Source organism: Hipposideros armiger, unplaced genomic scaffold (genome assembly GCF_001890085.2).
Source record: "Hipposideros armiger isolate ML-2016 unplaced genomic scaffold, ASM189008v1 scaffold_839, whole genome shotgun sequence".
Taxonomy (NCBI): Eukaryota; Metazoa; Chordata; class Mammalia; order Chiroptera; family Hipposideridae; genus Hipposideros; species Hipposideros armiger.
In genome coordinates this window covers 12,578-39,913 of record NW_017732189.1, presented here as the reverse complement: position 1 = coordinate 39,913, position 27,336 = coordinate 12,578, and the positions used below count along the sequence as shown (strand labels likewise).

The 27,336-nt window shown below is 37.2% G+C and overlaps 1 protein-coding gene across 1 annotated transcript; it reads right to left on the bottom strand.

Moving 5' to 3' along the window:
* Positions 1–2,021: 2,021 nt before the first annotated feature.
* Positions 2,022–26,239, bottom strand: MAN1A1 (mannosidase alpha class 1A member 1; the record flags this gene model as incomplete). The annotated part of the gene is made up of 7 exons (XM_019629328.1): positions 2,022–4,750; positions 5,141–5,256; positions 12,148–12,320; positions 13,075–13,294; positions 17,371–17,486; positions 24,021–24,114; positions 26,116–26,239. Coding segments are annotated over 7 exons (970 nt in total), but the record flags the coding sequence as incomplete, so codon positions are not given.
* Positions 26,240–27,336: the final 1,097 nt, after the last annotated feature.

Here is a 27,336-nt window from a genome sequence, read left to right as displayed (position 1 = left end):
TATAAGAGGTTCTGATATAGGTGAACTGTAGCCCACACCTTGAGAAATAAAGCATTAGGCCAATTTCCATGGGTGAACTCGGAATTTACAACTATATTTTAGAGTGGCTATAACATGTGTTCTTATATATTGTTCTTTTTTATTAGCACACATCTTATGACATTCAAGAGTCTGGCAGCACAGAGCCAGGATAGAAAACAGCTTTTGACCTTGGGAAAATTCCATTTCCTAATATTTAAAGTAAGAGTTGGACTAAACGTTGTCTAGACGCCTATGTAGTTCTAATACTTTATATGCATATCTGATGCCTGGCAAATATTTCTTGAAGATTATGACTCATGTGTTGGCCAGTGTGGATGGAATGAGCCAGGAAGAAGAAATCAGTCTTTGGAGCATCAAATCAAGATTAAATAAGATTCCTCTCCCCACCCTCATATTTCAGCCACATCCTAGAAAGCTGGAATGGCAATTCCGTATATGAATTTTAGGCTTAAATGAAAAAAGATTATCTTGTTTTCTTAAAAGTTGTCTACATATAATTATTGGAAACGGGATGTACTGATTGCCAGCTGCCATCTCTGTGTGGATGGTTGATGATTAATATAAATAAAAATTATGTTTTGAATACTTTTTTAATAAATCTGTCACCAACAGAGTAATCACAACCAACATCATTTGTGTTACAAATAATTTGAATTCACAAGGTTCCCATTCGAGTAGCTCTGTTGGAAAACAAATTCCTTTGCTTGATGGTATAGAAAGTTTTGTCTTTTTTTTTAATTTTATTTTTTATATGAGACAGGGACTCTGAGTTTAAGTCACAGAAAATAGTCGGCTATTCAAATAGTCATACTGAAAACACTCTATATTAGAGAAATTGTGATGTATATTTTTTGGTGTGTATTTTACATAGGGCCATACATGATATAAGCAGTTTAAAAAATCTGTTGTTTCAAAGTTGATTTGAGTCACAAACACAAATTTACTCCACATTTTCTTAAAACAATTATAGGAAGCAATAAAAAAATTGCTCATTCTTACGATTATTTACTCAAAACAGCATGTTTTTTGTAATACTGGTACTTAATATTTAAAAATATGTACTGCTTATTAAAAGACAAATACCACAGCAAAACCTATGAATCTAAGGTGGAATCTCATTCATTCACCAGTTCACCAAATATTCACTTTGTGCTACCAAGTGCTAGACGCTGCTCTAGGCCGTGGAGATGGGGGTTGGGGAGTGGTGGTGGCAAATTAAGTAACTTTTGTTCTCATGAGGCTTAAATTCTAAGGGGTTAGACAAACAATAAACAAATAAGGAAATGAATATGTAATCTAACAAATGTTTAGGAGAAAATAAGAGTAAGAGTAAGGGAGAAAGGATGATGGGAAATTTTATATTGATTTGTCAAAAATAGCCTATCTGGTAAGGTGCTAATTGAGCAGACACCTGAATAAAGTGAGAAATGAGCCAAAAAAATACCAACATTGGGGAAACAGCTCCAGGCAGCAAGAACAGAAACCAAAATGTCTGAAACATTCTCGGAAGTACAGCATGAAAGTGAAAAACCTGTGTTTTCAACCATATTGGAGGCTCTGCTGTAGCTTAAGTTGTCTCTTTTCTGCTAAGCCCCTGTCACCACTCAAATCCTAGTGACGTCCTGCTCCCCTGAACAGCAGAATTTAACTTGTCTAAGTAAATGCGGCTTTGTTTTGTTTCAGTGGAAGGGTGAATCTGATCTCTTTGATTATAAACTTAAGAATATGGATCATACTTTATGCTATTTCTGACACCAACGCCCCACCTCCACCCTACATGCCTTGGTGTTGAACATATGTTAGATTCTTAATAAAGGTATCTGATTAACCAAATGCTGTGTATGCAAAAATATTTCCTTGTCAAGATACTCTGGGTGTGGTAGAGAATCAGTATTAAGATCTAATATTTCCATTTGCAACTGCACACACTCATCCCTACATATACAAAAGCTTACTTAAAAGGAGAAAAACATAACAAATGAGGAGATATATTAAAAGACTTTATTCACAATAGAGAAATTTTACAAATATAGTTTTTAAAAATTATGTGTCTATTATGTTTATCATAACATTAAAGATTTATATAAAGTTGGAAATGACAGAATGAATTTATGTACACATCAAAAATAATCAATGTAAAGAATAGCTAATACAGATGAAGGAGCCATGACAAACACTGTGTTCTATAAATTGCCATACAACTTACATGTGTAATATGAATTGCACAAAGTATACCCAAAACATCTGCAGAAACACAAAATTAAGTGCTATTTTAATTACTCACTTTTCAGATGAAATTGCTGAAAATTAATGAAAGACAGTGTCTACCTAAGGACTTTTGTTGTTTATAATGATTAACAAAATATAAATTTAATTAAATTACATAATATTAATCTCTTATCTTGTTTATATTTTTGGTGTTTTGGGACTTAGGTTAAAAAAAAATCCAAGTTCTAGAATCGGAAAAATTTTATTCTTGCCATTGACAGAGCAGCATGTAGTACAATCTTTTTGCCTATGTGTACCAAAATATAAAAAGTACATCGTGTGCAGTTTGTACATAAACCCTTTATTAAAAAATCCTATCTGCTGCAGAAATACGTATCAGCTTTGTGTTCTTTCAAATCAAATTGAAAAGCAAAGAAAATTAACTTGACATTCATAAGAACATTATAATCTAAACACACATGGCCCAGTATTGGCAACTATCTTTTATATTTTGCCGTTAAGTCCTGGGAAGAAGGACACTCACTATCTGTTCATTTCGTAAGGCGAGCTGAAGATACGAATGGAAGATAGTCTGGGTCTCAAAACACATTAACTTGGCAACAATGAGGTACCAAAGGCTCTTTTCCATTTACTAACTTTATTAATTTATTCTTTGACATATACCAATGTACAATATTGAAAAAAGAGCAGGTCACACAAGGTGGTCCTTTCAGACAAAGGAATTCTTTTGAAATGCTTTCAAAAGCTGAAATAGCTAAAATAATGACGTCAATTGAGATGCAAGAAAATAACTGTATTAAAAAATATTAGACTGAACTGTAAGAAATTCCTAATATTGGATAGTTTTAAAACTACAAATGCAGCCACTGCATATGCTTCAGCGTAATCCATGGGTTCACTGATCTATTTGACCACTGCTAGGTTGAAAATACAGGTGGTTATAGTCTTTGTACCTCAGAATATGCATTATCGTATTAGCCTTTTCATGGGAATATATATATATATAAAATATGAACCGATATGCTAAAAAAACACAAGTTGTCACCAAATCTATTCTTGGGAAAACCATTCATATCTCAAAACAGCACTCTGAAGAATCATAGAATTATTTTGATCTGCTACAGGATTGTAGGGAACTGGGAATGTCCAATCCTATATATTGGTTCTAAGCTGGGGTCACTATGGTAAATTTAACCAGAAAAAAATACTATATTCTTATTTGGCATAAAAGTTTATTAGATTTTCCTCAATTGACCATGAATAGAAACATTGGCAAAGCTTCTTTCAGAGTTAAATACTGCTTTCATAAACTGATATGAAATAACTTAACTACATTCGAGAAATGGCCCTTTTCAAATCTGAAAAATCTAAACTAAAGGTAATGCTTTCTTTTTCTCAAGACAAAAAATTTAAAGATAAAAATGCAAACTAAATGCCAAATGAAATACTTACCCTCTCTCTAGAGAGACCCAGTTCTTCACGTATTTAGTAAAAAGCAAAAGGTAACACACTAAAAGTGATACTGTTTCCCGTAAAAAAATATAATTCAGTAATAGCAGAGATCTGCAAAACTTGAAAGCTCACTTCACTGTGTGGTGGGGAATAGAAGAAATTAACCAGTACATGTTCCAGAAATGACACAGGGCATTTGAAGTAAAATTTGAGAATTAATTCACAAATTAGGAAACACTAATACAATTAACCAACAAAAATGTACTGTGGTTCCAACGAAATGAGGTCAAGATGAGATGATCCTTTTGGGATGACATTCTAATTTGAATTAAAATGTGAGTGAAGTATTTTAGAAGATATTCTATCAAATAATGATAGACCCGCATAAGGAGGCTGTCACAGTTATAAGATCTGTCTCTGGTGGATAGACAAACCATATTAACATGAAATTGAAAAGGAAAAAGCTTTTTTAATATTTAATTTATTATTATGGCTTTTTGCAACATGGCAAAACATTACAGCTTAAAGCAGACATCATCTCCTCATAGAGGAGGAAGAAGTTTTGCAGTCAAATCAAAATTGTAATTAAAAGGTCATTGGTACCACTATATTCAGTTTAATAAAAATGATACTATACCTACATGAACTCCAGATATAAAAGATTACTTAAAATAAAAAAAACCACCTGTGATCTACTGACTGAATAATAAAGGATATGAAAAGGAGTTTAGGTCCATCTAAGCCTATGATGATAAACATAAAAGACTGCAAAACAATTTTAGAACTTAGAATAATCACAGACCTAGTAATAAAAATTCATCATGTGCCTGAATACCAGAAAAGGAATTATTAAGGTATGCAGTGAAGGGAATGGAGCAGAGTAAAATATAAAATGTCCTTTTATTTTTCATTGACTTCAACTTCCTTTTTATTCGGATAGAGTACAGGGAGAAGATGTGCCTCGGTATTGAAGATCCAGTGTTCCAGCGGAAGTAGATCGTCATCAGAAAATATTAAGTACAAATATCTGGGGAGAGAACCATGAGTATATGAGGCAGTGAAACCACAAAGGCACAGCAAAAACCACATCAATTTCTCCATTCAGCTTAGGGAGAGCCGTGGACAACAGTAAAGCATAGCAAAACCCTGAGCGGATATACTCATTAATGCAGAGTGAAGAAGTTACTCTGGCACTAGTTACTTTGGTACTAGTGTATGAGAACTGTCAAAGTCGTCCCAAGTCATCAAGCTGAATACAATGACTGAAAACACACCTGAAATTATTGCCATGCATGTAGGATGGCATTCAGGGGCAGTCCTATTTGATAGCAGTTGAACGTGTTCATGATAAAGACATGTGCAAAGAAAGTCTGTCCAGGGCCCTCGGCCACATACGTTTAGAATAATTTTGACTTACTTTATTGTCTCTGCCAGGAAGAAACTTTGCTGCACATCATCGTAACTGTCATGTTTGAGGTAAACATCCCTTAGGCCTGAATAGCCTCCGTTCACTCTGCAGTGATTTTCCAGGGCCTAAGTTATAAAGAGGGAAAGAAGTGGTAACATTTCAGCCAACTGATTCTCACTGAGTTTTATTATTAGATTGTCAAATTCAAATCGAATAAGGATTCAAGTGGAATGATAGATTGTAACAGTCCTGGGTGAAAATTTAAAAAACAATAAAAGGTAAATGCAAATCAAATATGAAAGGTTCAAGTACATATGTATGGACCATATATCTTATTACCTAATTGGACACACTTCAACATTTACTTTTGGAATAATTTTCCAGTGATTTTTACCATTTCCTCCTATAATCTAGAGCAGGGTTCATCAATGTATGAACCACAGGCTAAATCCCATCTGCTGTCTGTTTTGGTAAATAAAGTGCTACTGAAACACAGCCAGGCTCATCTGTTTACATGTTGTCTGTGGCTGTTTGTTCGCTACAATGTCAGTTGAATAGTTGCGTATGGTCCCCAAACCTAATTCTCTCTCTAGCCCTTACAGACAACATTTGTTGGTCTTCGGTCTACAAAGATTACTCATATCCAATGGGATTATAAACCACTGGTTGAGAAAGTGTACTGGACGCAAAGCCGCTGCTACTATAATCAGAACATCTTACTTCTTAAAAATTGATTGTGGAGTACTAATTAATGATATGGGTGACAAAGATAAAAGAAGAAAATGGAAAGCAGTGAGAAAAATGTGGCTTATATCTACGTATTTCTAAAATATATTTTTCTTTTCTTCAGCCTGGGCTGGAAGAAGATGGGATGAATCCACTGGTAAGGATCTAGAGAGACAGGTTCCTACATTCCCTGTAGTTGTCTGACTATAATGAGTGTTTGGGAAAGAGATGGGTTGGGCAGCGTGGGGATGAAAAATTCAGTAACAAACTAAAATAACTCGCCTTCCACTTTGTCAGCTGCCACTAAGTTAACTGCTCTTTGTATTTTGAAATTACATTGGCTGCTTTGCTAGTTACCAGGCCCATTCATCTCCAGGAATGTTATTTTCAACTCTCCACATTCCTATTAATCCTATTAACTATATGGCCTCATAAAAATTGCCATCTGAAACCTGGTTCTAACTTGTAGCATATGGACCAAACAAACAAACAAAAAACCAAATAAACTTTAAGATGAAAACTCAAACATTTATAATGGAATTAAGAAAATATAGAAAACATGAACAAGATAAAGTTATTCTTAGGTTCTCATCATGTCATTTTAAATTTATTTTTCAGTTTTTCCTTACGAATCATAATCTTATCCCTCTTTTTTACACACATAGTTATACCCCATTTTTCTCCCATTCAGCCCAACTACCAAAAAGATGGAGAGCATCCACCTTGTCGTGTTAGTTGAGAAAGATCTTTATTGACTCTAAAAAGGTTCTGGGGGGAAGACATCATGGTTCTAAGAGTGCAGAGCCCAGACAAGAGGAGAGAGAAGGCAGATCCCGTGAGCAGGGACCAGGCGCTGAGCACTCAGCTTCTATCTGCAGAGGCTGATAATGAGGAAATTGATTTTTGCACACTCGGGCTGGAGGGCAGAAGGGACAGTGTGGGGCCAGGAGGAGAAGCATTTAATTACCAAGTTAAAGAAAATCTAACTGGCAGGCTACATGTATAAAGAAAATGTCTCATGATTTGGTACTTTTTAAAAACCCCTAGGAAAATAAGATCAACTTGAAAGAAAAAAAAAAGCTTTGATTATATTCTTAGTTACAGACAATGAGCAGAATGGGGGAAAGCCTTGTGAAAGGAATTTTCGGGTCCAATTATTTTTCTTCCTTCCTCCCCTTTTGATCAAAGTTCTTTTTGATAAAAAGTCAAATACCAGATACATTGGAGTAGGCTAAAAATTATTTTTAAAAACAAAAAAAAATCAGGATTTAGAAGAAATGGGTGTTTATTGTTATGAACATAATGAAATTTTATTTCCAGACATTTCCTAGAAAAGATTTTAACTACAAAACTTTTCTTGGTTTTTCTCTTGAAGTTCTTCGTGATAATCTAAGGAGAGGTCTCTCCCATAGAAATTTCTTTAAGCTCCTTCTTTCATTATGGAGAAAGAACTGTTTGAGGGGTTGACAATGCCCAATCGTTTTTCCTGTTTTCAGTTTACTCCACTCATTCTTTTTTCCCATAGTCCTAATGTGGCAAGCTAGAGTAGTTAAGAGTACAATCTCAAGTTTTAGAGAAGGGGGCTGAGTCCCAGGACTTGCTAACTGTGGCCTCAGAGGTTCCTGAACTCAGGCAGTGCCCTTTTGCTCAACATGGGGGGTGTTGTGAGAAAAAAACAAGATGAAGACACACTTAGCATAGTGACAAGGGCCTGTCATAGGTTCAGAGAGGCCCAGCTGCTTCTATTTTTTGAGGCTTTTGGTAAAAAGAAAAAAAACAAAACAAAGAGGCATTTTAAACTTTAAAAAAAATAAAAAACCTTCATGTCAAGTCTAAATGTTATGATGTTAGGAATGTAAAGTTGGGGCCAAGCAGCTCTCCTGGGCCCCCATGACTGGCCTTAGTTTTACAGAATGTCAACAGTGGAAGGATGTACCTATGTAGCATAGTCCGGTCAGAACATCATTTCACTACAATCTATTCTTGGGACTCAGCCTGTTAGGCATAGGGGCCACCTCCATTTTAGTAAATGCTTACATTAATAGTGACCATATGTGACTGTGATGTGCTAATAGCAGAGAAAAGAAGGACAGTGTTTATAGTGACTGGAGCTCTAAACTAAGGAGTAAAGACAAACCTGACTCCAAGTGACTGTACTTTTTGAGGGGGGAGAGAATAACTGCACATGACTTAAATCCTAAGTCAGAAAGCATCACTGTGAGAATAGCAATGCATTCTCTTTTCTACCAGGTTAGATAAAGAGCTGATCCATGGAGGTTTCCAAGAGTGGATCCCAGGGAACAATGTTAATAATAAAGCTAACTGGTGGAGTTTGGTCTCACCTGAAAGGTGGCACCAGGCAAGATGGACACGTCAAAGAGTCTGAAACAGGGGTCAAGCCTGGGAAGGCAGAAGCAGGAGCTGGGAAGACAAACCACTCTCTGAGAGCCAGAATGTCCACATGGAAAAGCTTAGAGTTAGGGGACTAGAGAAAAATATCTGTGCAAAAAAGGAAAGGAACCTTCCTATACAAGGCTTCTCTGCCACTGTGGCCCAGTGGAGACACCATATAAATCTATACAGACCTACATTTATAGACATGATATAATCCATATTTACTTACATACATATGAATGTATATGTATAACACAGTATGAGCTTTGTCAGAATATTAATTACACATGATAAACTGGGAGGAATTCAATAAAGTCCTTCATGACATCACGGAGAAAAAGCAAAAGAACTATCCAGGTAGATGTTTTTTTCTGTTGGGTAAATTCCTAAGTGCTTGGACACCTGTGATTAATGGATTACTGGTAACATGAGGAGGAAGTCTCTAGTGCGGGACGCACACGCTGGATTATATACCTTCATGTCTTGTTTGACATTGTTATTCAGAAATGGAGTTAAGACATGGAAAGCAGGTTTATCAAGTATATTAGTGAAAGAAGGCTTGGAAGGGAGTGCTTGCTAGAAAATAATACTTTACAAACTGTAATTATGGGTGAATGCAAGCACGGAACAAAAGAGATATCTCAACATAGGTAATGTAGTAGCTAACATCATTGACCATATATTCAGTGTAAGTAGGGGTTTTATAAATTTACTGAAAGAGTAAGTTGGGCCATAGTCTGTGGAAAATAGCAGTCAGAAGAGAGGTTCTCGAGCCACATTGCTCAACCCTGAAGAACACAGCTGGAAACCATGCCATGAGGAGAAGGTGGAGGGAAAGGACAAACGAGGGAAGGAACAGTTGGCAGATAACAGGAGATGACATGTAGAAGAGAAAGGGGATATTTTTCCAGTACCCCAGAGCACAGAACACTGTAAATTCTGGTTTTCAAAGAAGTACCATTCTAACACTTTCAGCCATTAAAAATGGAATGCATTACTTTATTAGGAGTATATCCCTTTTTGCTACATTCTTGAATTGATGGGGAATAGCCAGCCATCTGGCAAAGACATGGCATTTTCTTTCAGTGGGAGGCTGGGTGAAATGATTTTTAGAATCCTTTAAATTTTAGTTTGCATTCCTCTGAAAACGAAGCATGAGACAAGGGTTGAAAGCAGGAAGTTTTTGGGTGGTGATATCAGGAAGTGAGCGGGGAGAGTGAACCAGAAGAGAGAGGAGCCAGTGAAATGTGTTGAGCAGGTTATAGCTGTGTTCAGTGAGGGCTCACTCCTGCTAGAAATCCTCCAAGGGACTGTGTAGATGCATCTCAGAATTATTCTTTAAAGAAGGAAGAATTTACATTTTTGTTGTGCATTTCTAACAAGTTACCAAATGACGCTCATGTTGTTAGCCTGGGGACCACACTTAGAGGACCACTGGGGTAGACCCATCAGACTAATTCTGCAGCTGGGGGTGGGATCAGTGTACTGAGTCACATGGGCTAAATGAAGGAGTGAATGCCTGAAAAATACCAGGGGAAGAGAGGAATGAATTTAGGATAGACCACCAGCTGGTGGCCCCCAAACCAGTGCTCCTCAAAATTTAATGTGCATGAATCACATGAGGATTTTGTTAAAATGCAGATTCTGCTTGAGTAGGTCTGGGGTGGGGCCTTACATTTTACATTTCTACCAAGTAATGCTGATGCTGGTGGGCCACGGACCCCACTCTGATGGAGGCAGCACTACACCCCCCTTTCTTTGGTTCAGGCCTCCACTCCCCTACAGCTATGTGCTGTAGTAACTTCCTAACAGAGTTCCCTGTATCTCAATTGTGAATGGTCCAACTGGCCTCTTAGACCAGTCCACAGCACTCCCTATTAACTACGGAATCCACACCAGACGCCCTGGCTTGGTATTCAGTGCTCTTTGAACATAGTCCTGTGTAAATCTTCAAGTCCAGTCAGAAACTCCATATATGAAAAAGGACAATCAAAAACCAAAACAAAAAGTAAACAAGGAAGGCTAGGAGAGTTATCCATCAACTCCCACACCTTAGTGGTTGAGGCTTGCCCCTGGGACTGTTAACTCTCCCACACTTCCCAGACTATCCAGCTGCCTGGGAAGGAGCTGTGAGTCAGAACAGCTGAGAAGCACAGGCACTTGAACAATGCTGCTAGCATTTGGGGCACTGCCCACTGCCTCTGCAGCTGAGACACAAGCACAGGGAGCCGAAGGGATGTAACACAGAGAGAAAGAGTGCTGCCACACCTGCTAAGTCTGTGATGTTTGTGTTTTAAAAAGGCAGGAGCCCCCAGCACTGCCCCCTCCCCACTATGTCTCAAGTTGTGGCAGAAATTACTAGTGGCAAAAACAGGGATCCCTGTGTTACGACATAAGGAAACAATTTCACATCATATTCTACACTAAAAGTTGGCAATAGATAAAATTCCTAACACATAAAACCAACCTTATTACTCCACAAACAAACTCCCCTGAAGAACCAAGCAAATCAAAGCTTCCCACCTATATGGCAATAGAGATTTACTTACTTTCCATTTTTGATCAATTCTCTCATACATTTTTCACTTTAACATCTGTAAAATTGGCATGTCATGATTTAACCGGTAGTGTTGTAGTTTCTTGTGGTATGTAAAATAATGGTGTTTTTAAAACTAATTATGGTGTTTTACAGTTGATAAAATACATTATTCTTGATATTTTAAATTTAAACTGATATTCGGTATTAATTCCTTTGTTGGCCTACTGAAGACCAAAATAATTTCCTATCACCAATGCTTAAACTACAATTTTAATACATTTGTTTCAGAGAATAAAACAAAAATTTACAGAAATTGGAGTTACCACTGACTAAACATAAATAGAAACATTTGCAAAAAAAAAAAAAAAAGAGGCTTAAAGAATTGCTGTTACTTAAAATGACTGATGATTAACGATAAGACACACACTAAATGAAGAGGGTAATAAGTGAGATTCATCAACAGCTTCCTAAGATATTAAATTTTACACAAAGGCAATATTCATCTTAGATTTTCCAAGAGAAGTTATTCACAATGGATGGTTTTTAAGGACAGCTAACTTTCTAACAAAGAGGCTAGAGAAGGACAGAGTGTAATTAAAGCGGCTGCTTGTTCTTATTCTCTGAATTCCCTCCCACTCCTTTCAGAATAATAGCTCTTAAAGTTAGACATTGTTTGATGCATATCCTGGAGGGCACCTCCGCTGGCATCCAGCACACAATACATTAGTTTAGGAAGATGATACACCATATTCAGCAGGAAGAGACTCAAGAGGTGACAAAGATAATTAGAACAGCACACTAGCCACATCGAAAGCTTATAGATATTCAGAGCATCCTGAGATTAGTGAAGGAATATTCTTGCACAAAGTAGTTCTGCAGGTTCTTTCTAAAACTTAGATTTACATAGCTAATTTACTCTAAGTAAAAGCATATACTGTATTATCACTTCAGTGTCCAAAGACTGATAGAAAACACAACAAAACAAAACAAAAAAACCCAGTGGCTTTTGAGATAGACAACAGGCAGGGGTTCTACCCCCAAGTTGCCTGTAACCCTTTGTTGAATTCAGTGGTCATCACTTCTGTAGTCATGGAAATTTAATTTTATAATATGCATTCCTAGATTTATCCTTCAATATCAAAGTAGGTATATCTGTATCTCATCGTTACAGTAAGCAAAGCTGAAGCCAGAGATGTAGGATGACTTCACTGAAAACACTCGGTCTTAAATGGAAAAAAATGTCTGGTCAAAGTTTTAAAAATCGCAGAAAAGTTGATATGCTAGATTTATAGGTACCAATGCACATTTATTCCTGAGACATTTATCTATAAGAAACAAAGGCAAATTAAAACATCACCTCTACGGCTTCCCAGGCCCATTTTCTGTACTTCGGATCGTGAGTCAGTCGCCACATGTACATGTAAGTCTCAACAACCTCTGGCCGTAGGATGTAGTATTTTTCATTTTGCCTTGTAGCAATGGCTTCAACACCGCCATCGAATCTGAAAGCTTCTGGTCCCAGTTTCACAACTAAAGAATATGTAATGGGTGACAAGAGTTAGTGTCCTCGACAACGCTTAGTGTCTGTAACTTAAATGGAATTAGAAAGTACTTTACAACATTCAAGAAAGATGCCGAATCATTTAAAGGAACAGTTATATACATCGTATAGTAAATAATATTCAATATACTTCTAAAATTTAACCATCTAACAGAATCCAGATTAGAAAATAGTAATGATTCTTCCTTTTCTTTCATTTAACCACCATTTGCTAAGCACCTGCCAGGTAGGTGCCAAGGCCCCACGATATACTTCATTAGCTAGCTAGAAAATCAGTGCTTGAGAATTCTGTCATTATGTCATGAAATGTTATTTAATCTTATTGCTTCAAACTTCTATTTTATAAGAAGCGAGCTAGACTCATAATCTATTTCATGGAGACACTAGAAAGATTAATAATAGTTTACAAAAAAATATCAGGTTTCTTTTGCACTGTTATCCAATGTTATTTACCTAAAGCAGGGTCAATATATGAGACTGGCCTAACCTTTTATGGCCTAGATTTTTATGTCTTGGCAAACTAATGGTAAATATTTTTTTTAATGTAGAAAAGCACTACCTCTTAAACTAAAAATATAAATTCCTCTACGATAGTAATCATGATCACGCGGTTTCATCAGGCACAGTAGATATTCTTTTGAGGGTAGCAACAAAAAAGTTTCTTACTGAATGAAATGAAAGCACGTAGGTATAGATTATCAATGGAGAATAACATGAACTCACATGTGCGGTTGTAAGATTCGTGGCAGGTACGGGCAATCTCAGCCCCGAGCTGAAGGTAGTGCTGGGTCAGGTCTGCAGGAGCCTCGTCGGCCCCCAGAGCAAACATGCCTCCGGCGAAGCAGGTCAGGTGGCCCATTTTGTGTTCCAGGAGGCCCCCTTTCCACTCAGCGATGTACGTCAGCCCCCTACTGGACTTGCGGATCAAGTGAGTCTCAATTGCCTGAAAATAATACTCATTTTCAACATTTGTAATCTCTTCTCAAATTTATACTATCAACATTCCCCGCCCCCCCAACATTTTTTAAAAAAGGGATACAACATTACTCATAATTTGAATTTGGTATTACAAATCCAATTCAACTTGAAATTTTATGTTATTGCTTTCGGAATTTTTCCTCTAGTGTATGCCTTATTAGTGGGGTTAATTAGAGTTCATGCTCTTGGGCCAGCCCAGTCAGCTTTGCGTGGTTCCAAGACAAAACACCCAAAGACCTCATAACCCAAAAGCTGTCCCCTTTTCACAGACAGTAGAGTGGTAACAGTTGGTTTAGTGCATTTCCATTTTCACAAATGGAGAAGCCACACAAAGCACAGGCCCTACCACAGATGAGGAACTGAGCCTATTTGTGTATGAAGTCAGGGTGGTGGTTTTTACCCTTCCTTTTGTTTTCTTAGGTTTGGAGGGATAACAACACAGGGTGGGAAAGAGGGACTGTTCCCGAGTGTTAGATTGCTCAGCTTCAAATTCCGGCTGTGATAAGCTTTTTTGTTTCCCATCTGTGAACTCTGTGGATAATTTGCTTCCTGTATCCCTATTTCAGGATCCTTATCCATAAAATGGGAATGGTAGTATCTGCTGAAGAAACTCTGCAACAGTTTGTTTATAAAGTGGTCAGTATTGTGACTAGCACTTGATAAAGGTCATTGATCACATCATTCACATCACTGTGTAACACTGAACTAAGTCCCCCCTCCCCAATAATTATACAAAAAAAGAACATTAGTATACAGTGATTAAAATATATTTAAAAACACACAATGTGACACATAGATGATGTATTACAGAATTGTACACCTGAAACCTATGTAACTTTACTAACAATTGTCAGCCCAATAAGGTTTAATAAAAAATAAATAATAAAGATCTGTAAATTTGGGAGAAAAAGATGAGGTTTACAAAAAAATTATAAAATATCTTTTATTTCTGTCCCAGGACTGTTGATATTCTTTTAAAGTAGAGAGAGAAAACAATATAAACCTTATATTTTAAAGCAAAAATGAAGTGTTTTTGGAGTTACTAATTTCCAATTACTGTAACAGGAAATGCTTCCCTACCCCCAATTACTTCATAGAAGGAAATGGGCTATGACTGTGTCTATACCTGTTACATTATTATCAAAAAAAGAGAGGTTTTTAGGAAGCGCATTTGGGAATTGTAGACACAGACAAAACTTGTGATAGAGAAGAATATGTGAAAATGAACACACAGGCAGATAAAACTTTCCCTACCTTTATTAGAAGTAAACAAATGAAACCAAGATGGTAATAAATAAATAAACATACTGTTGTGCTCATTAACTGTGGTTAAGCTAATTTTATTGATGGTCTAGTTATTACATTAATATTTCATTCTAATTTAATGCAACTAAACATTTTAGCTATTTAGACTTCTCATAGCACAAATTGCAATAAAGCCCTTCAAGCAGATACTTGTTCATCACCCAAGAAATTATTCTTTCTACATGGCAAGAGTAATAGCTTTTGAGCATGGATTAGAGAAACATTATTACTCTGTTATGGATCCCGAATAAGTGCTATATTATTTTTGGCATGATTCTGACCAAGTTGCCACCTCTCAAAATAAACTACAACAAAGTTCCAAGACCACAGAGCGATGTTTATGTGGCAATAGGAAATTGTAAATAAATACAGAGGCAAAAATTGTCTTGGTGGCTTTCAAAAGAATGCTGTGTCAATCTGACAGAGAATTGATTAGGAGAAAGAGTGTTGTATATTTTGTGATTTCCCTCTTCCATATTTGAAAAAAAATTAGTTTGACGAAGCCTGTAGAATCCTAATTGTCTAACACATCACCTGCCCAGCTACCATTCACTTCAACGCATGGTGAGCACACATCACTGTGGGTTCTTAGTGTGGCTTCCAGATAAGGCCATGATAAATAGTTAAAAGCTCAAAGTATTTTATGATTAAAACGGCCATAGGAAACATACCACTCTGGGATTAAATACTTTCTAAAATCTACTAGCAGCTAGAACTGGTGACTATAGCTCCAGTAACTCAAGTGTCCAGAACAACAACGGGAGGGGTCCTCTCTCCTTGATCACAATGATCTCTGGAAGGATAACCAGCACAGAGAAATTTTGCTGTATGGCTACTTCTTAAAAATCAGAAGTTTCATTGTTCTAGCTTTGCTTTCTAAGTTGAAAACACACAATGGATTGAAACGTTTTTACTATTAAGAGAAACAGGAAACACTTTGACTTCACTTGTTCTTAGTGGGTTTTCCTGTCAATGGTTTGTCTAAATACAATATGTTAAAAGCTGTGTGGGTATAGTTCTAGAAACTGATGAAAAGTATTTCAAAGAGTATTTTAAAGTTGATTTTCCTGAAACATCAAGGTCTTAGGGGGCCACTTTTCAGATTAGAATAATTAAAATACCTGCCAGGATAATAATTTAAAAAATGACATAATGGAAATTATACGGTATGAAGAAGAATACCCTAGGTTAAAATCTGAAACCTCACAGGAATGAAGAAAAATGAACCTGGAAGAGACCAGGTGGACCATATCCTGGTAGGCTTTTAATGTTTACCACACGCCTTAGTAAAAGCTGTGCTCAGCGAAGGCCAGTGTTCTAACTGAGGTGTTCTGGCTCCTGTCTGTGAAACAGTAGAGTTGTATCTGCCCTGCTTAGTGAAGCTCCCTATTGATCTTGGGTGGGAACCAATATAATTTTCAGCCTAGTCAACCAAAGCCAAGCAAGTTTCAATCACATTTAAATAAATTAATCAGCAGATGTCAAAACCACCCAGGTTTCCTCTTCGGGAGACCCATTTCAGAACAATGGCTATATCACTGGGATTACACATTTCCGTTTTCCCCCACTATGAGTTACTACTCTCACTTATAAAACATTTCTAAGCAGTCAATAAATAGGTCAATTTTTCTGATGAGTTAGTCATAATTTTACATTCTTTGAGACGCCTTGATAATAATAATTATTAAAAAATATGAGTTACATAAAATAGTTTATCAATCACAAACATACTTGATTCTGCTAAAAAATTTGTTCCTGAAAAGTTGGGTACAAGTTCAAATATGTTATATATAGTAATTTTCTTTTTTTTATTTTCAAATTTTATTTTTATTTTTGATTGAGGCTTCCATTTGATTGAGGCTGTTTACTCTTACACCGGCCACCTCCTATAAACTTTGCTAAGTAGTTTCAAATTTGTCTTACTAACTTACTGCCTGTAAAGAAATATTTACAAGTAGCATGGGCATTTTATTCACAAATAAATCCATAGTGGTGAGATAAAAAGGGACAGGTGTTCACACAAATTTTAGTTTGAATTTTGGTTCCACACTCACTCTCTCTGTTCAGTTGTCTTATCTGTAAAAATAAATGAATAATACCTAACTATTGTGAGGAAACAAACAAATACGTTATTTAAAGTATCCACCTAACATACTACTTAACACACAGTAGGCAATTCAACAAATACTTGTTCCTTCTCATTCCTCATCCATTATAAAGGACCATTGAAAACTACTAATAATCTCTTAAATATTAGTTTTGTTATTCAGATTTTTATTTGAGGGTACTGTTCATATGTCGCTGAAGATAAGTTTACTCCAAATGGAGGTAGCCATGAGGCTTGTCTGTAATCTTGGGCAATATTAACTTAATTAATTTTCAGAATATAAATTCAGGACCTTCCCCTCCCCACCCCCCACCCCTATTATTTTAACTGTGACTCTAAGCAGGGAACTCATACTCATTGAAAAAAATACCTCTTTTTCAGATATGTGAATTTTTTTCAGATATGTGCATCTTAACTGAGGTTTGAACCATGTAAAAAACTTAACTTGCCCTGTTAGAACTAAACACATCAAGTGTGATTACTATTGTTATAATTAGATTAGCAGATACTGAACTCTAACTGGAAATAATTTGTAACCCACTCATGCAGTATTTCATTTTTTCATTAAAGCTTGATTAATATGCAAGTTACAAGATGAGTGACAAAGATGATTTAAATATTGGGTTTACCTGAACAGCATCAAAATACATCTTCTTAGCTTCTAGATCTGTCTTGTCAGACATTAACCATGCCTTTAGCAAATATTCATAAAAGCTGTCTCCGAGTCCTCCAACTGATACATGATCTGCAAGAAAGGGAAATAAATTTTAGAGTGATTCTGCCTTTAATTCGGATAATGCGGCAAAATCACATTAGCAGCTAGGATGTAAAACCTTATATCAACTGCAACTCAATGTTACATTTAAATTCCAACAAATCTCTTGTTTTCAGAAAGATATTCTGAAATGAGCAGATGTGTTGTTAAGTAATGTGACATGCTCTAAATAATTACCAGGGTAGTTTTGTAAACATGAAGATAAAAACATATAATCCCCCCTAATTTAAAAAATCGAGTTTTTTTAGTAAAAATACCAAATTAAAATGTTTCACAGTATATATTCAAATAAATTTTAATTGCTTTAGCTCTCAGTAATATAAGCTATGTTATAGCTATGGGTATATGCAAATCTTTTTAAAAAGTGGCTTTCAATAAAACAAGTTGCTCAGCTTCTTGTGATTTATTGTTATTATTACTATTATTATTAGAGAGGTTTTTTAACAGTCTCAATGTGAAGGGTCAAAATCTTTGGGTGGTGGGGGCAGTAAGAAGATATAGGGCTGCAGAAGTTTGTCTTCCTAATACTCCATTTCTACAATTCTCCTTCACTGCCATCTATTATGCCAGATCCACTATATATTACCAACAGTCTTGCAACTTGTAGGTAGGTATCTCATTAAAAGCGAGAAAACTGAGTCTCAGAGAGGCTAACTGAGATTATGACCTCGGAAAGTGCCACTGAACTGCCCACACAGGGTCTTACATTTGGATCTACTTGCTCTCCACCATATAACACCAAATGTATTCTTAAAGTATGTTTAGCTCCAAAAACAGATGTAATCTATTTGAAATACCATTTCTAGAGTTCACAGAGAACTTGAGCATGAATTTTGAAAAGTTGCATTTTAAGTTTCATAACTCAAAACAAATTTTATGTATCAATTAAAAAGAAAATAAAACTTTTATTTGTTGACTTAGCTATACAAAAGTAAATCAATATTTACACAGCCATCAAGACAATTTTCTCCTGATGCCTACCCAACAACTCCATTTGGAGGTCTACACAGGGACCTAAAATTGAACAGGTTAAAACTGAATTCATTTTCTTTTCCTCCTTAACCTTATCTTCTGCTTTGGCCTTTATCTCATTAAGTGGCCCCATCATCTTCCCAACCACACAAGTTAGACATCAGAGTCATTCTTTACTTCTTCTCTTCCTCACTCTCATATTCAATGAGTTATGAAACTCTACTAATTTTACTTCCTAGATATCTCTGGAATTCATTGTACTCCTCTCTGTCCTCATCGATACAATCCTGGCCCAAATTACCACTATCTCCTGTGTCTGAGTCTGCAGTAGCCCATTAGCATATGGCTATTTAAATTTAAACTGATTAAAATAGAACAAAAATTTTCAGCCATACCAGTGCTCAATAGCTCCATGTGGCCCTTGGCTACTGTACTGGACAGGAAAGATATAGAACATTTTGCATTAACACCGTTCTAATGGCAGTGCCACTCCAACCTATTCCCTCCCCGTATCAGTGCCATATGAATTTAACATATGAATGAATCAGGTCATCCCTTACTTGAAGCCTTCCCTGCTGAAGGCTCAAATCCTGGGTCTTTGGCTATCTGCATGATCTAATCTTCTCGGTGTCATCAGTCCTGCTCCACTTGCTCTCTGCCCTCTTGCTCTATGGCCCTTGTTTTGGTCCCTTAAAACCATTAGGCTCTTTCTCAACTCAGGGATTCTAAGGGCATTATTCTCTCTGCCTGAAGTACATCTCTGACTCTTCCCCCCTTCATTAAGTAAGTCTTACTCATACTTCATGCTCGGGATCAAATGTTGCTTCCCCAAAGAATTCCCTGACTGCCTACTAGGTTCCCTTGTTATACACTTTTTTGATAGCACATGTCTACCATACTTGTCCTTTCATAAAAGGGTAGAATTTTCTCTTTCTGTCTCTTACACGAGATTGTCACCCAGGAGGGCAGGGAGCAGACCATTATGTTTCCCAGTCCACATTAGCCCTTAGAAAGTATCTTGCACATAGTAGGTACTCAGTAAACAATTGATGAACAAAGTAAAATTCTTCTAAGTCAACCTTAATGGGACCACACATATTTAAGTGAGAAGTGCTATATTTTTTTTAAGTTAAACATGTGATTGTATTATTGCAGAAAGTCCAGAATTATAGTTTTAATTTTAATATAAAATTAGTGTTTTTACACTTGTAAGACTGGTTCTTAAAATAGCAGTGTTTGAAATGACCTTTACAGTTTCCTAAATAAATCACCACAGGAACCTCTGACATTTACAAATTAAATAGACTAAGGGCTAGCTCATCAATAATAAGCCCTGTTGTTACAAACATGATTGCAGGAGACAAATCCAAGTGATGCATGGTTAAGTAAATCAGTGTCTGGTTCCTGTCAAAATAACAAGGACTAAATGAAGTACTAGGAAATGATGGCCACGCTCCAGACAAGGCCTTCAGAGTTCAAGCACTGAGAGTTGAAAACTAACAGCCAGAGCAGCTCCATTTTCTTGCCCCTTGGGTTATGATTCTACAATGGATGGAAGAAGTGACTTTGGGCATTTGGTGATCTTTAAAAAACTAAAAAGGTTTACACATTAATACATTTGTTTTAATAAATTTTGGTAAGTGCTAGTCAATTTTCTAATTTTCTTATTTCCTGCCTATAAAATTTTTATATTTGGAAAGAATCAAAATAAAGGAACATAGAGGAGAAACGAGAGAAAGTCCTTTTGATAACTTAGCATATTACTCACTAAGCTTCCCTTGTGTCTGGATGACAATTTGTACTGGCAACAGAGTCCTGTGTAAATATCTTAGTGGATGTAGCAGAGAATATGCTTGATTTTATCAGCAGGAAAGGACTGCCTACCTCTAGAAAGAACATATGTGGTATTTTTATTCCGAAATGCTCTAAAGATAATGTGTACAAATAGTCAGTTAAATATTATGTTCTTCTCTAAAGGGGGCAATTTATCTTATTCTACCCAATAGAAATGGGTCCCATAAAAGGGTTCCTAATACTTTAAGAGAAACAAAACAAAACAAAACAAATTGCAAAAGAATCAAGACAAAAAGGATTAAATACTCGATATCTTCCTTTTTTAATTTTGTAGACTACATCTAAACCTGAACTTCTCTCATCAAAGCAATCCCCCAATGATGCTAGTGACATGATAGGTTTATTAGTGTTATTATATTAATCAAAGAAGAGTGATCATTATTCTGCCCCACATCTGGTCTTAACAGTCACAAGATCTCTTTACATGATCAGTCACCAGGACTGGATGCTGCCTCCCAGCCACAACTGAGGAGCACAGGCAAACTATTCAAAGAAAATAAATAGGATCATTATTAAAAGCAGAGGCAAAAAGACAGATTGGATACAGAGTGCATGCATATTCACAAAATTCAAGTAAGTAAACACCTACTAGGTGCAAGATACTGTGTGCTGGATTAACAAACATGACTAAGACAAAGTCACCGCCCTCAAAATTTTTGGAACTCTAGGTTGATGGGTATGTACATGAGTCATTAGGAAAAGGACTGTGATAGGAAAGTACCCAAAGGGTTGAGACAGGGGAGGAAATAGGGGGTGAGTAGAGCAGGAATCAGTGCTGACGAATTCCAAATAGGGTCATGAAGAGGCAGGCCTCCCAGAAGAAATGGTGGTTGAGCTGAGCCTTGGCAGTGTCAGAAGAATGGTAAATGGGCTGAGGAAACAGCACAAGGCCCAGAGTTGGATATGGCCACGTAGGCCTTGATTAAAAAACAAAAATATGAGAGTCTTCCTTGTGGCTGGAACAGGATGCGGTGGGGGAGGAGAGACATGGGACTCATCAGCCCTGTTTGTTTTTCCATCAGGAAATTGACCCATAAGCAATACAAATATAAAGGGCTCTTTGTAAGGCGAAACATGGCCCCATACATAGCATATCCGTGACCCAGGAGGTGACGCTGGGATGTTCCAGTGAAACTGACTCTTTGCCCCTCTCCATAGTGACTTCCAAGCCTACATTACAGGAAGAAAACAGTAAATCCTAGAGACTTTTCTTCAACTTTTGAATCTTTCATGAAAACTCTAAAAACACATGTCCTTTCAGAGAATCATATCTAGTCATGTTGTCCTTAGAAAGCTACTTAAGTTATCTTTATCCTAAATACTCTAGTGACCTTCAAAGTTTTTACAGTCTCAGCACCTCTTTACACTTTTAAAAATGAATAAGCACCCCCAAAACTTGTTTATGTAATATCTATCAATATTTAACATAATGGAAATTAAAATAATTTATTGTTATTAATTTACTTAAAATAACAATATACCTGTTACAACCTGTTACATTTTTTTATAAAAAAGTTATAGTTTACAAAACAAAAATAATTAGTGAGAAAACTGACACGATTTTACATTTTTGTAAATCTCTTTAATGTTTGCTGTACTAGAAGACAGCTGGATTTTCATATCTGCTCTACATTCAATCCATATTATGTTATTCTGGCTGAAAAATATGAAGAAAATTCAGCTTCACAGAGTTACAGAGTTAGAAAAGGGGAGAGTATTTAATAGTCTTTTCAGCTTATTGTAGATATTTTTCTTTGATACTACAACAAAACTTGCCGAGCATTTTTTTTTAAAGGTTAAATTTTTTTTCTAAAAGTTAGTTGTAATGTGGAATTAAAAACCACATCAATGAATTTTGGTACTGTTACATTAAAATTCATTGGTCTATCTTGCATTTTGAATGGATCTTTTTCTCATACACGGTTTAGTAACAGCGTGCATTGATCATTTGGAAAATACTGGTTCACTGAATTACACAGATCTTCCAAATGTTGACACATTTCATTAGACAATATTGAGAAACCATATTTGTTAATCTCACCACCAATCTCATCACAAAAGTCTTTAAGTGCTGGTTAAAAGCAATGAGCTCATGGTGGTGCATGCAAGGTTTCCAAAATTCTAATTTTCACTTATAAGTTTAAATTTTATCATTGGCACAGATACTGTCAGTTTTCCACAAAGTGACAGGCTCATTTTCAAGAACATGTCTACTAAGTACCCAACTCTGAATAACCAGTTTGTCTTCAGTTGTTCTTTCAAGTAAAAATGGTGACTTATGAAACAATAAGCAGCTAGTTCAGCTCACGACTCAGTCACACAAGCACTCTTCTATGAGGCAACCGCTATTTTTTATTATGCAACAAAAGTGCTTTACACGTACTTTCCACTTACTCATACAGAGTAGTACAAAGCTGTGTGTGTATTCAGAGGCTGAGATTTACTACAGTCAATCATTTATTTTTGCTTCATTAAGAACATTCATAAGTGAAACTGGCATTTATTTTTTTTTTGTTTGTTACCTGCAGGGAAGCTTGAGAATGTGACTGTTAGGACTGTTTGGTGCCTGCCGTTGTTCTCACTGCGGTTTCAGTACTTTTATGAATTGCTTTTGTAATGTAAGTGCAGTATCAAATCAGTGAAAAAGGCAGAAAGTCTTCATATTATAAAAATAGCTTTTACCTTGTGGACCCTCTGAAAGGTCAGAGGGATGTCCAGTGATCTGCAGACCACACTTAGGTTAAGTGACAACCTTGACTATGGTCTTATGGTCTCAGCAGCTAGGCCTTCCCTAGCCATTACTAACACACAAACATAGATGTTAGCATTTTTTTCTACAAAACTATTCTTTAAGAAAAGTAGTTCTAAAGTAACAGTGAGGCACAACCATCTAAGAATATGATATTTAAATAGAATGAAAAATACTCAAATCGGAGTAAAATTTTAAGGCATTTTAACATAGTCGGCACATCTAGGCATCTCACTTAGTAGTCTTCCCTTGCTCTCGGTTGCTGCTTAATTTACCAACGTTTCTGCAAATCAGCTTGAGAACATTTCTTTCAACTACTCTGAATCTTTATACCCCTGGTCAAAGTCTGTAAGGATCTCAAGTGAGGGCTTCTGGCATAATACTTTCTCCTACTCTAAAGGTATCTCTATTGGCAAGAAACCTTTATCTGCCTGCTTAAAATGAAGTAGAGAAAACACCTTGTGGCTCTTTCAATTTCCCAACCCTTAAAGATTCAGGCTCCTCTCTCACCTTATAGCAAGCAGGAAAGAAAATGTTATGAAGTAGAATGACCTCGCTACTCCGTTTAAAAAACCCTGATAGTCATTAGTGCAATGGAACAATTTCCTCTTATAGCTGCATGACCAGCTTGCGACAGGCTAACATCCCCATACCGCCCTGACTAGATATTCCCTTTTGGATTAATAGCTTTAAACGTGCTTACATGTCATCACGCTCACGGTTATGCATGAAAAATAAACACTCTAGTCCCCTGGTAACACTTACAGCCTGTCTTATGACAGAATGCTATTTATTAAAGAGACTGTGCCTCCTTCCCCTTTTCTAAACATTCTCCCCAAAGACTGTGCCTTTTCCCCTGCTTTTTCTCTGTTATTAGAACAATACTGAGTGCCATAAAGAGCTAAAACGATGCTAATCTTTTGACTTACATTGACCCCACTGTCCACTACTGGGATTCAGATAGTTAGGATAAAGGCCTTGTGGTTTTTCCAGGTTGTTCAGTACTGTTCGAATATTCATTACCTATAATAGAAAATAAAATGTTACTATGGAAATCTAAAAAACAATTTTGGTGCCATTCTTCTCTCCTTCTTACTTATATTAAAAAAAAAGTTGTGTTAAATGATGCAGAATTAGAACAAAGATAGCTCTCACCAGCTGAACAAAAATAATAGGTAGTAAGGTGAACACAGTCATGCTGACCTACTATATGCCAGGAACCATACAGGAAACACGTTAATAGATAAACAAAGTCATTACTCTCTTGGAATCTGCAGTCTAGTGGGATGAGACAGATTAATAAACAAAGAAATGTAGTATTTGCAATGTAAATCCTATAACGTGTGGTAATAAATGCTATGAAAAAAACTGTGAGAGGGTAACGGGACACAGAGTGATGTGAGGTGGTGAGGCTGCACCATGTTACTCAGGGTGGTCTGGGGAGGCGGAGGGGAGAGTGTTTGAGTAGAATTTTAAAGGCGTGAAGGAGCAAGTTATGCAGAAAATGGGAGGAAGAGCAACCTTGGCAGAGGGCAAGTGCAAAAGCCTTAAGAAGAGAGGGGGTTTGGCAAGGCCACTGAGGCTGGAGGACAGGAAGCAAAGGAAGGAGAAAATGTTAGGGGGCAGAAGAGATAGACAGCTAGGGCCACGTCATGCAGGCCTCCCAGGCCATGAGGGCTTAGTTTACTCTGAGTGTGATGGGAAACCACTGAAGACGTGTTTTTCCAGGACTGGTGTGACCAGGGTGCAAAAGCGGATGCGGTAGTCAGGAGGCTACTGCAGAGTCCAGGTGAGAGATGTTGGATGCCTGGACCAGGGTGGCAGCAGAGGTAACGGGACAGAGCCCAAGGATCTCTTGATGGATTGGACCTGAAGTTTACCAGAAAATCAGGGTAACCTCAAGCGTTTTGGTCTGAGCCACTAGGTAAACTGAGGTGCCAGGTACCAAGATAGTGAAGGCTGGAGTAGAAGCAGGTCTGGAGGTTGAGTCTGAGACATTTTAAGTGGGAACTGTCTATTAGACCTCTTCGTGGACATGTTAAATATGCACTTGGACACAGAGTCTGGAGTTCAGGGGACACGTTGGGACTGGAATGATAAGTGTGGAGTCAGCAGGATATAGGTTGTACGTAAAGCCATGAGATTAGATGAAATAACGTGGGGAGTGAACACAAAAGGAAGAGGCCCAGGATGGAGTCCAGGGGGTTTCCGATACCTAGACGTTGGGATGATAAGGAGGATCCCAGAAAGGAGACTGAGAAGGAGCACCCAGGAAAGGAGGAGGCAAACCCAGGGGGTTTCCTGTGCCTGCTGCCAACGGCAGAGAGAGCGTCTCATGGAGAAGGAAGTGACCGAGTGAGTCAAACGCCGAGAGGGCAAGGAAGACGAGAGGTGAGAATGATGACTGGACCTGGCAATGTGCTCACTGGTTAGTTACTGCAACAGGTGTGGCTGAGAGAGAAGCCCGACTGGAAAGTGTTCAAGGGAGGAGGAGACAGGCAGAGAAGATAACAAACAGAGACACCTCTTCCAAGGAATTTTGCTGTAAAGGGGAGCTGAGAGGTGGGTGGAAAGCTAAGGGCAAACTGGTGGGTGAATATAAATTTATCCAAATATGTATGGGTTTGTTTCTTGAAAATCAGAACTCGATTTAGTTTCTACCTTGCATTTATATAATACTTCGAGTTTAAAAAGTCTTTCACATACTTGGTTCATAAGAGTCCTTACAGCACCATATGTTTTTACATATATATAAAAAAAAGACAGTGGTAAAGTCACTCGGTTGAGGTGCAGAGAATCAGATGTTCAAGCCAGGCCCTCTCACACTGAGTCAGGATGGTGCCACGGAAAGAGTATGAGTTTACAGTTTGCTTAAATGAAATGCGGCATGTAACAAAACTTCATAAAGAGCTAGAGTAAACTTGGTTGTTCTTTTCCACATCCAATATTACTAAATCTCCCAGGAGAGGATATTGTTTCTCACAAGCACTGCTTTGCAGAGCAAGGCGTAGTGGAGAATCTCACCTTTTCAGCAAAGATGGGGTTTCCTGATAAGTGGCTCAAGTGTATAAACTCCAAATGCAAAGTTCCAAATTCTGCCAAAATACTGCTGCCTCCTGAGGCCCAGGGCCAGTTCCTTCCAATCCCACTAAAGAAAAGAAGAGATTGAAGAGTTATGGATCAGACTAATTCCATTTTTTTTGTTTGTTCGTTTTGCAGCTCTAAATAGTAGAAGTGAAAGAGATAACTTTTGAATCATGGCTCCTCAGCTAATAGTCCACTCTAAATTATTTAAAAATATCTAGCATTGTTGTCTTAGACTGGTTACCAGTTTCAGGCTTTGACTCTTATCTCGGAATTGAAAATTAAGTCACAAAGGAGACAAATATTTTGGAAGGTACAGGTGCCATATAGAGATATACACACATTCCAAGTAGAATACAAAACCAAGTCAACCTGCAACTAAGATTGAACACGACACCTTGAGCTGAGCAGCCCTGAGCTGCCATCGGGCGGCTGGATGGTGACTGGACTTGGAGCTGAGCTTGCTGCACCCTCCACAACTAAGACTGAAGGACAACAACTTGGCTGTTCCCCTTCCCCAATTCCCCAACACTGTTCCTCTTCCCCAATTCCCCAATAAAATCTTAAAAAAAATCAGACCAAAACACCCCACCATGCCCCAAGTCCCATCTAAAGCACTTGTACATTTGAATTAATTTCAGCCTGAGCTTCCATGGACTGTTACACATATTTACATTCTATACAAAATTTTTCTTGGATATTGGATAAATGTCAAAGATTCATTAGTAATATGCTCACGCCACACCCTCCCCAAACCCTCCATTTACTGGGCTTCGTTTCTCATGTTTCTCTTCACAATATTTTACCTACATACTGAGTATTTCTAAGGCATTCATTCATTCCCTGATATAATCTATGCTCAAAAATGACAACAAAATTATGTAATTCAAGTTTGAAAAGGGTCAAAGGCAAGAGCTTCAAAAAGTATTGCCTCATGGCTCATCTTGGAGAAATGCTTTTTTAAAAGGGTTAATCCTTAATACACACACACACACACACACACACAAATACACATAAAGGGGCTCTTGGAACATGATCATACTCTTGGGTACAGTTTATTTCTGGAAAGCCACATAAAATGTCAAGACATATATGATAATTCAAATGAAGAATAAAGCCAATGATTCTCCTGACCAATAAATTCCCTTGCAGGAAGCTGAA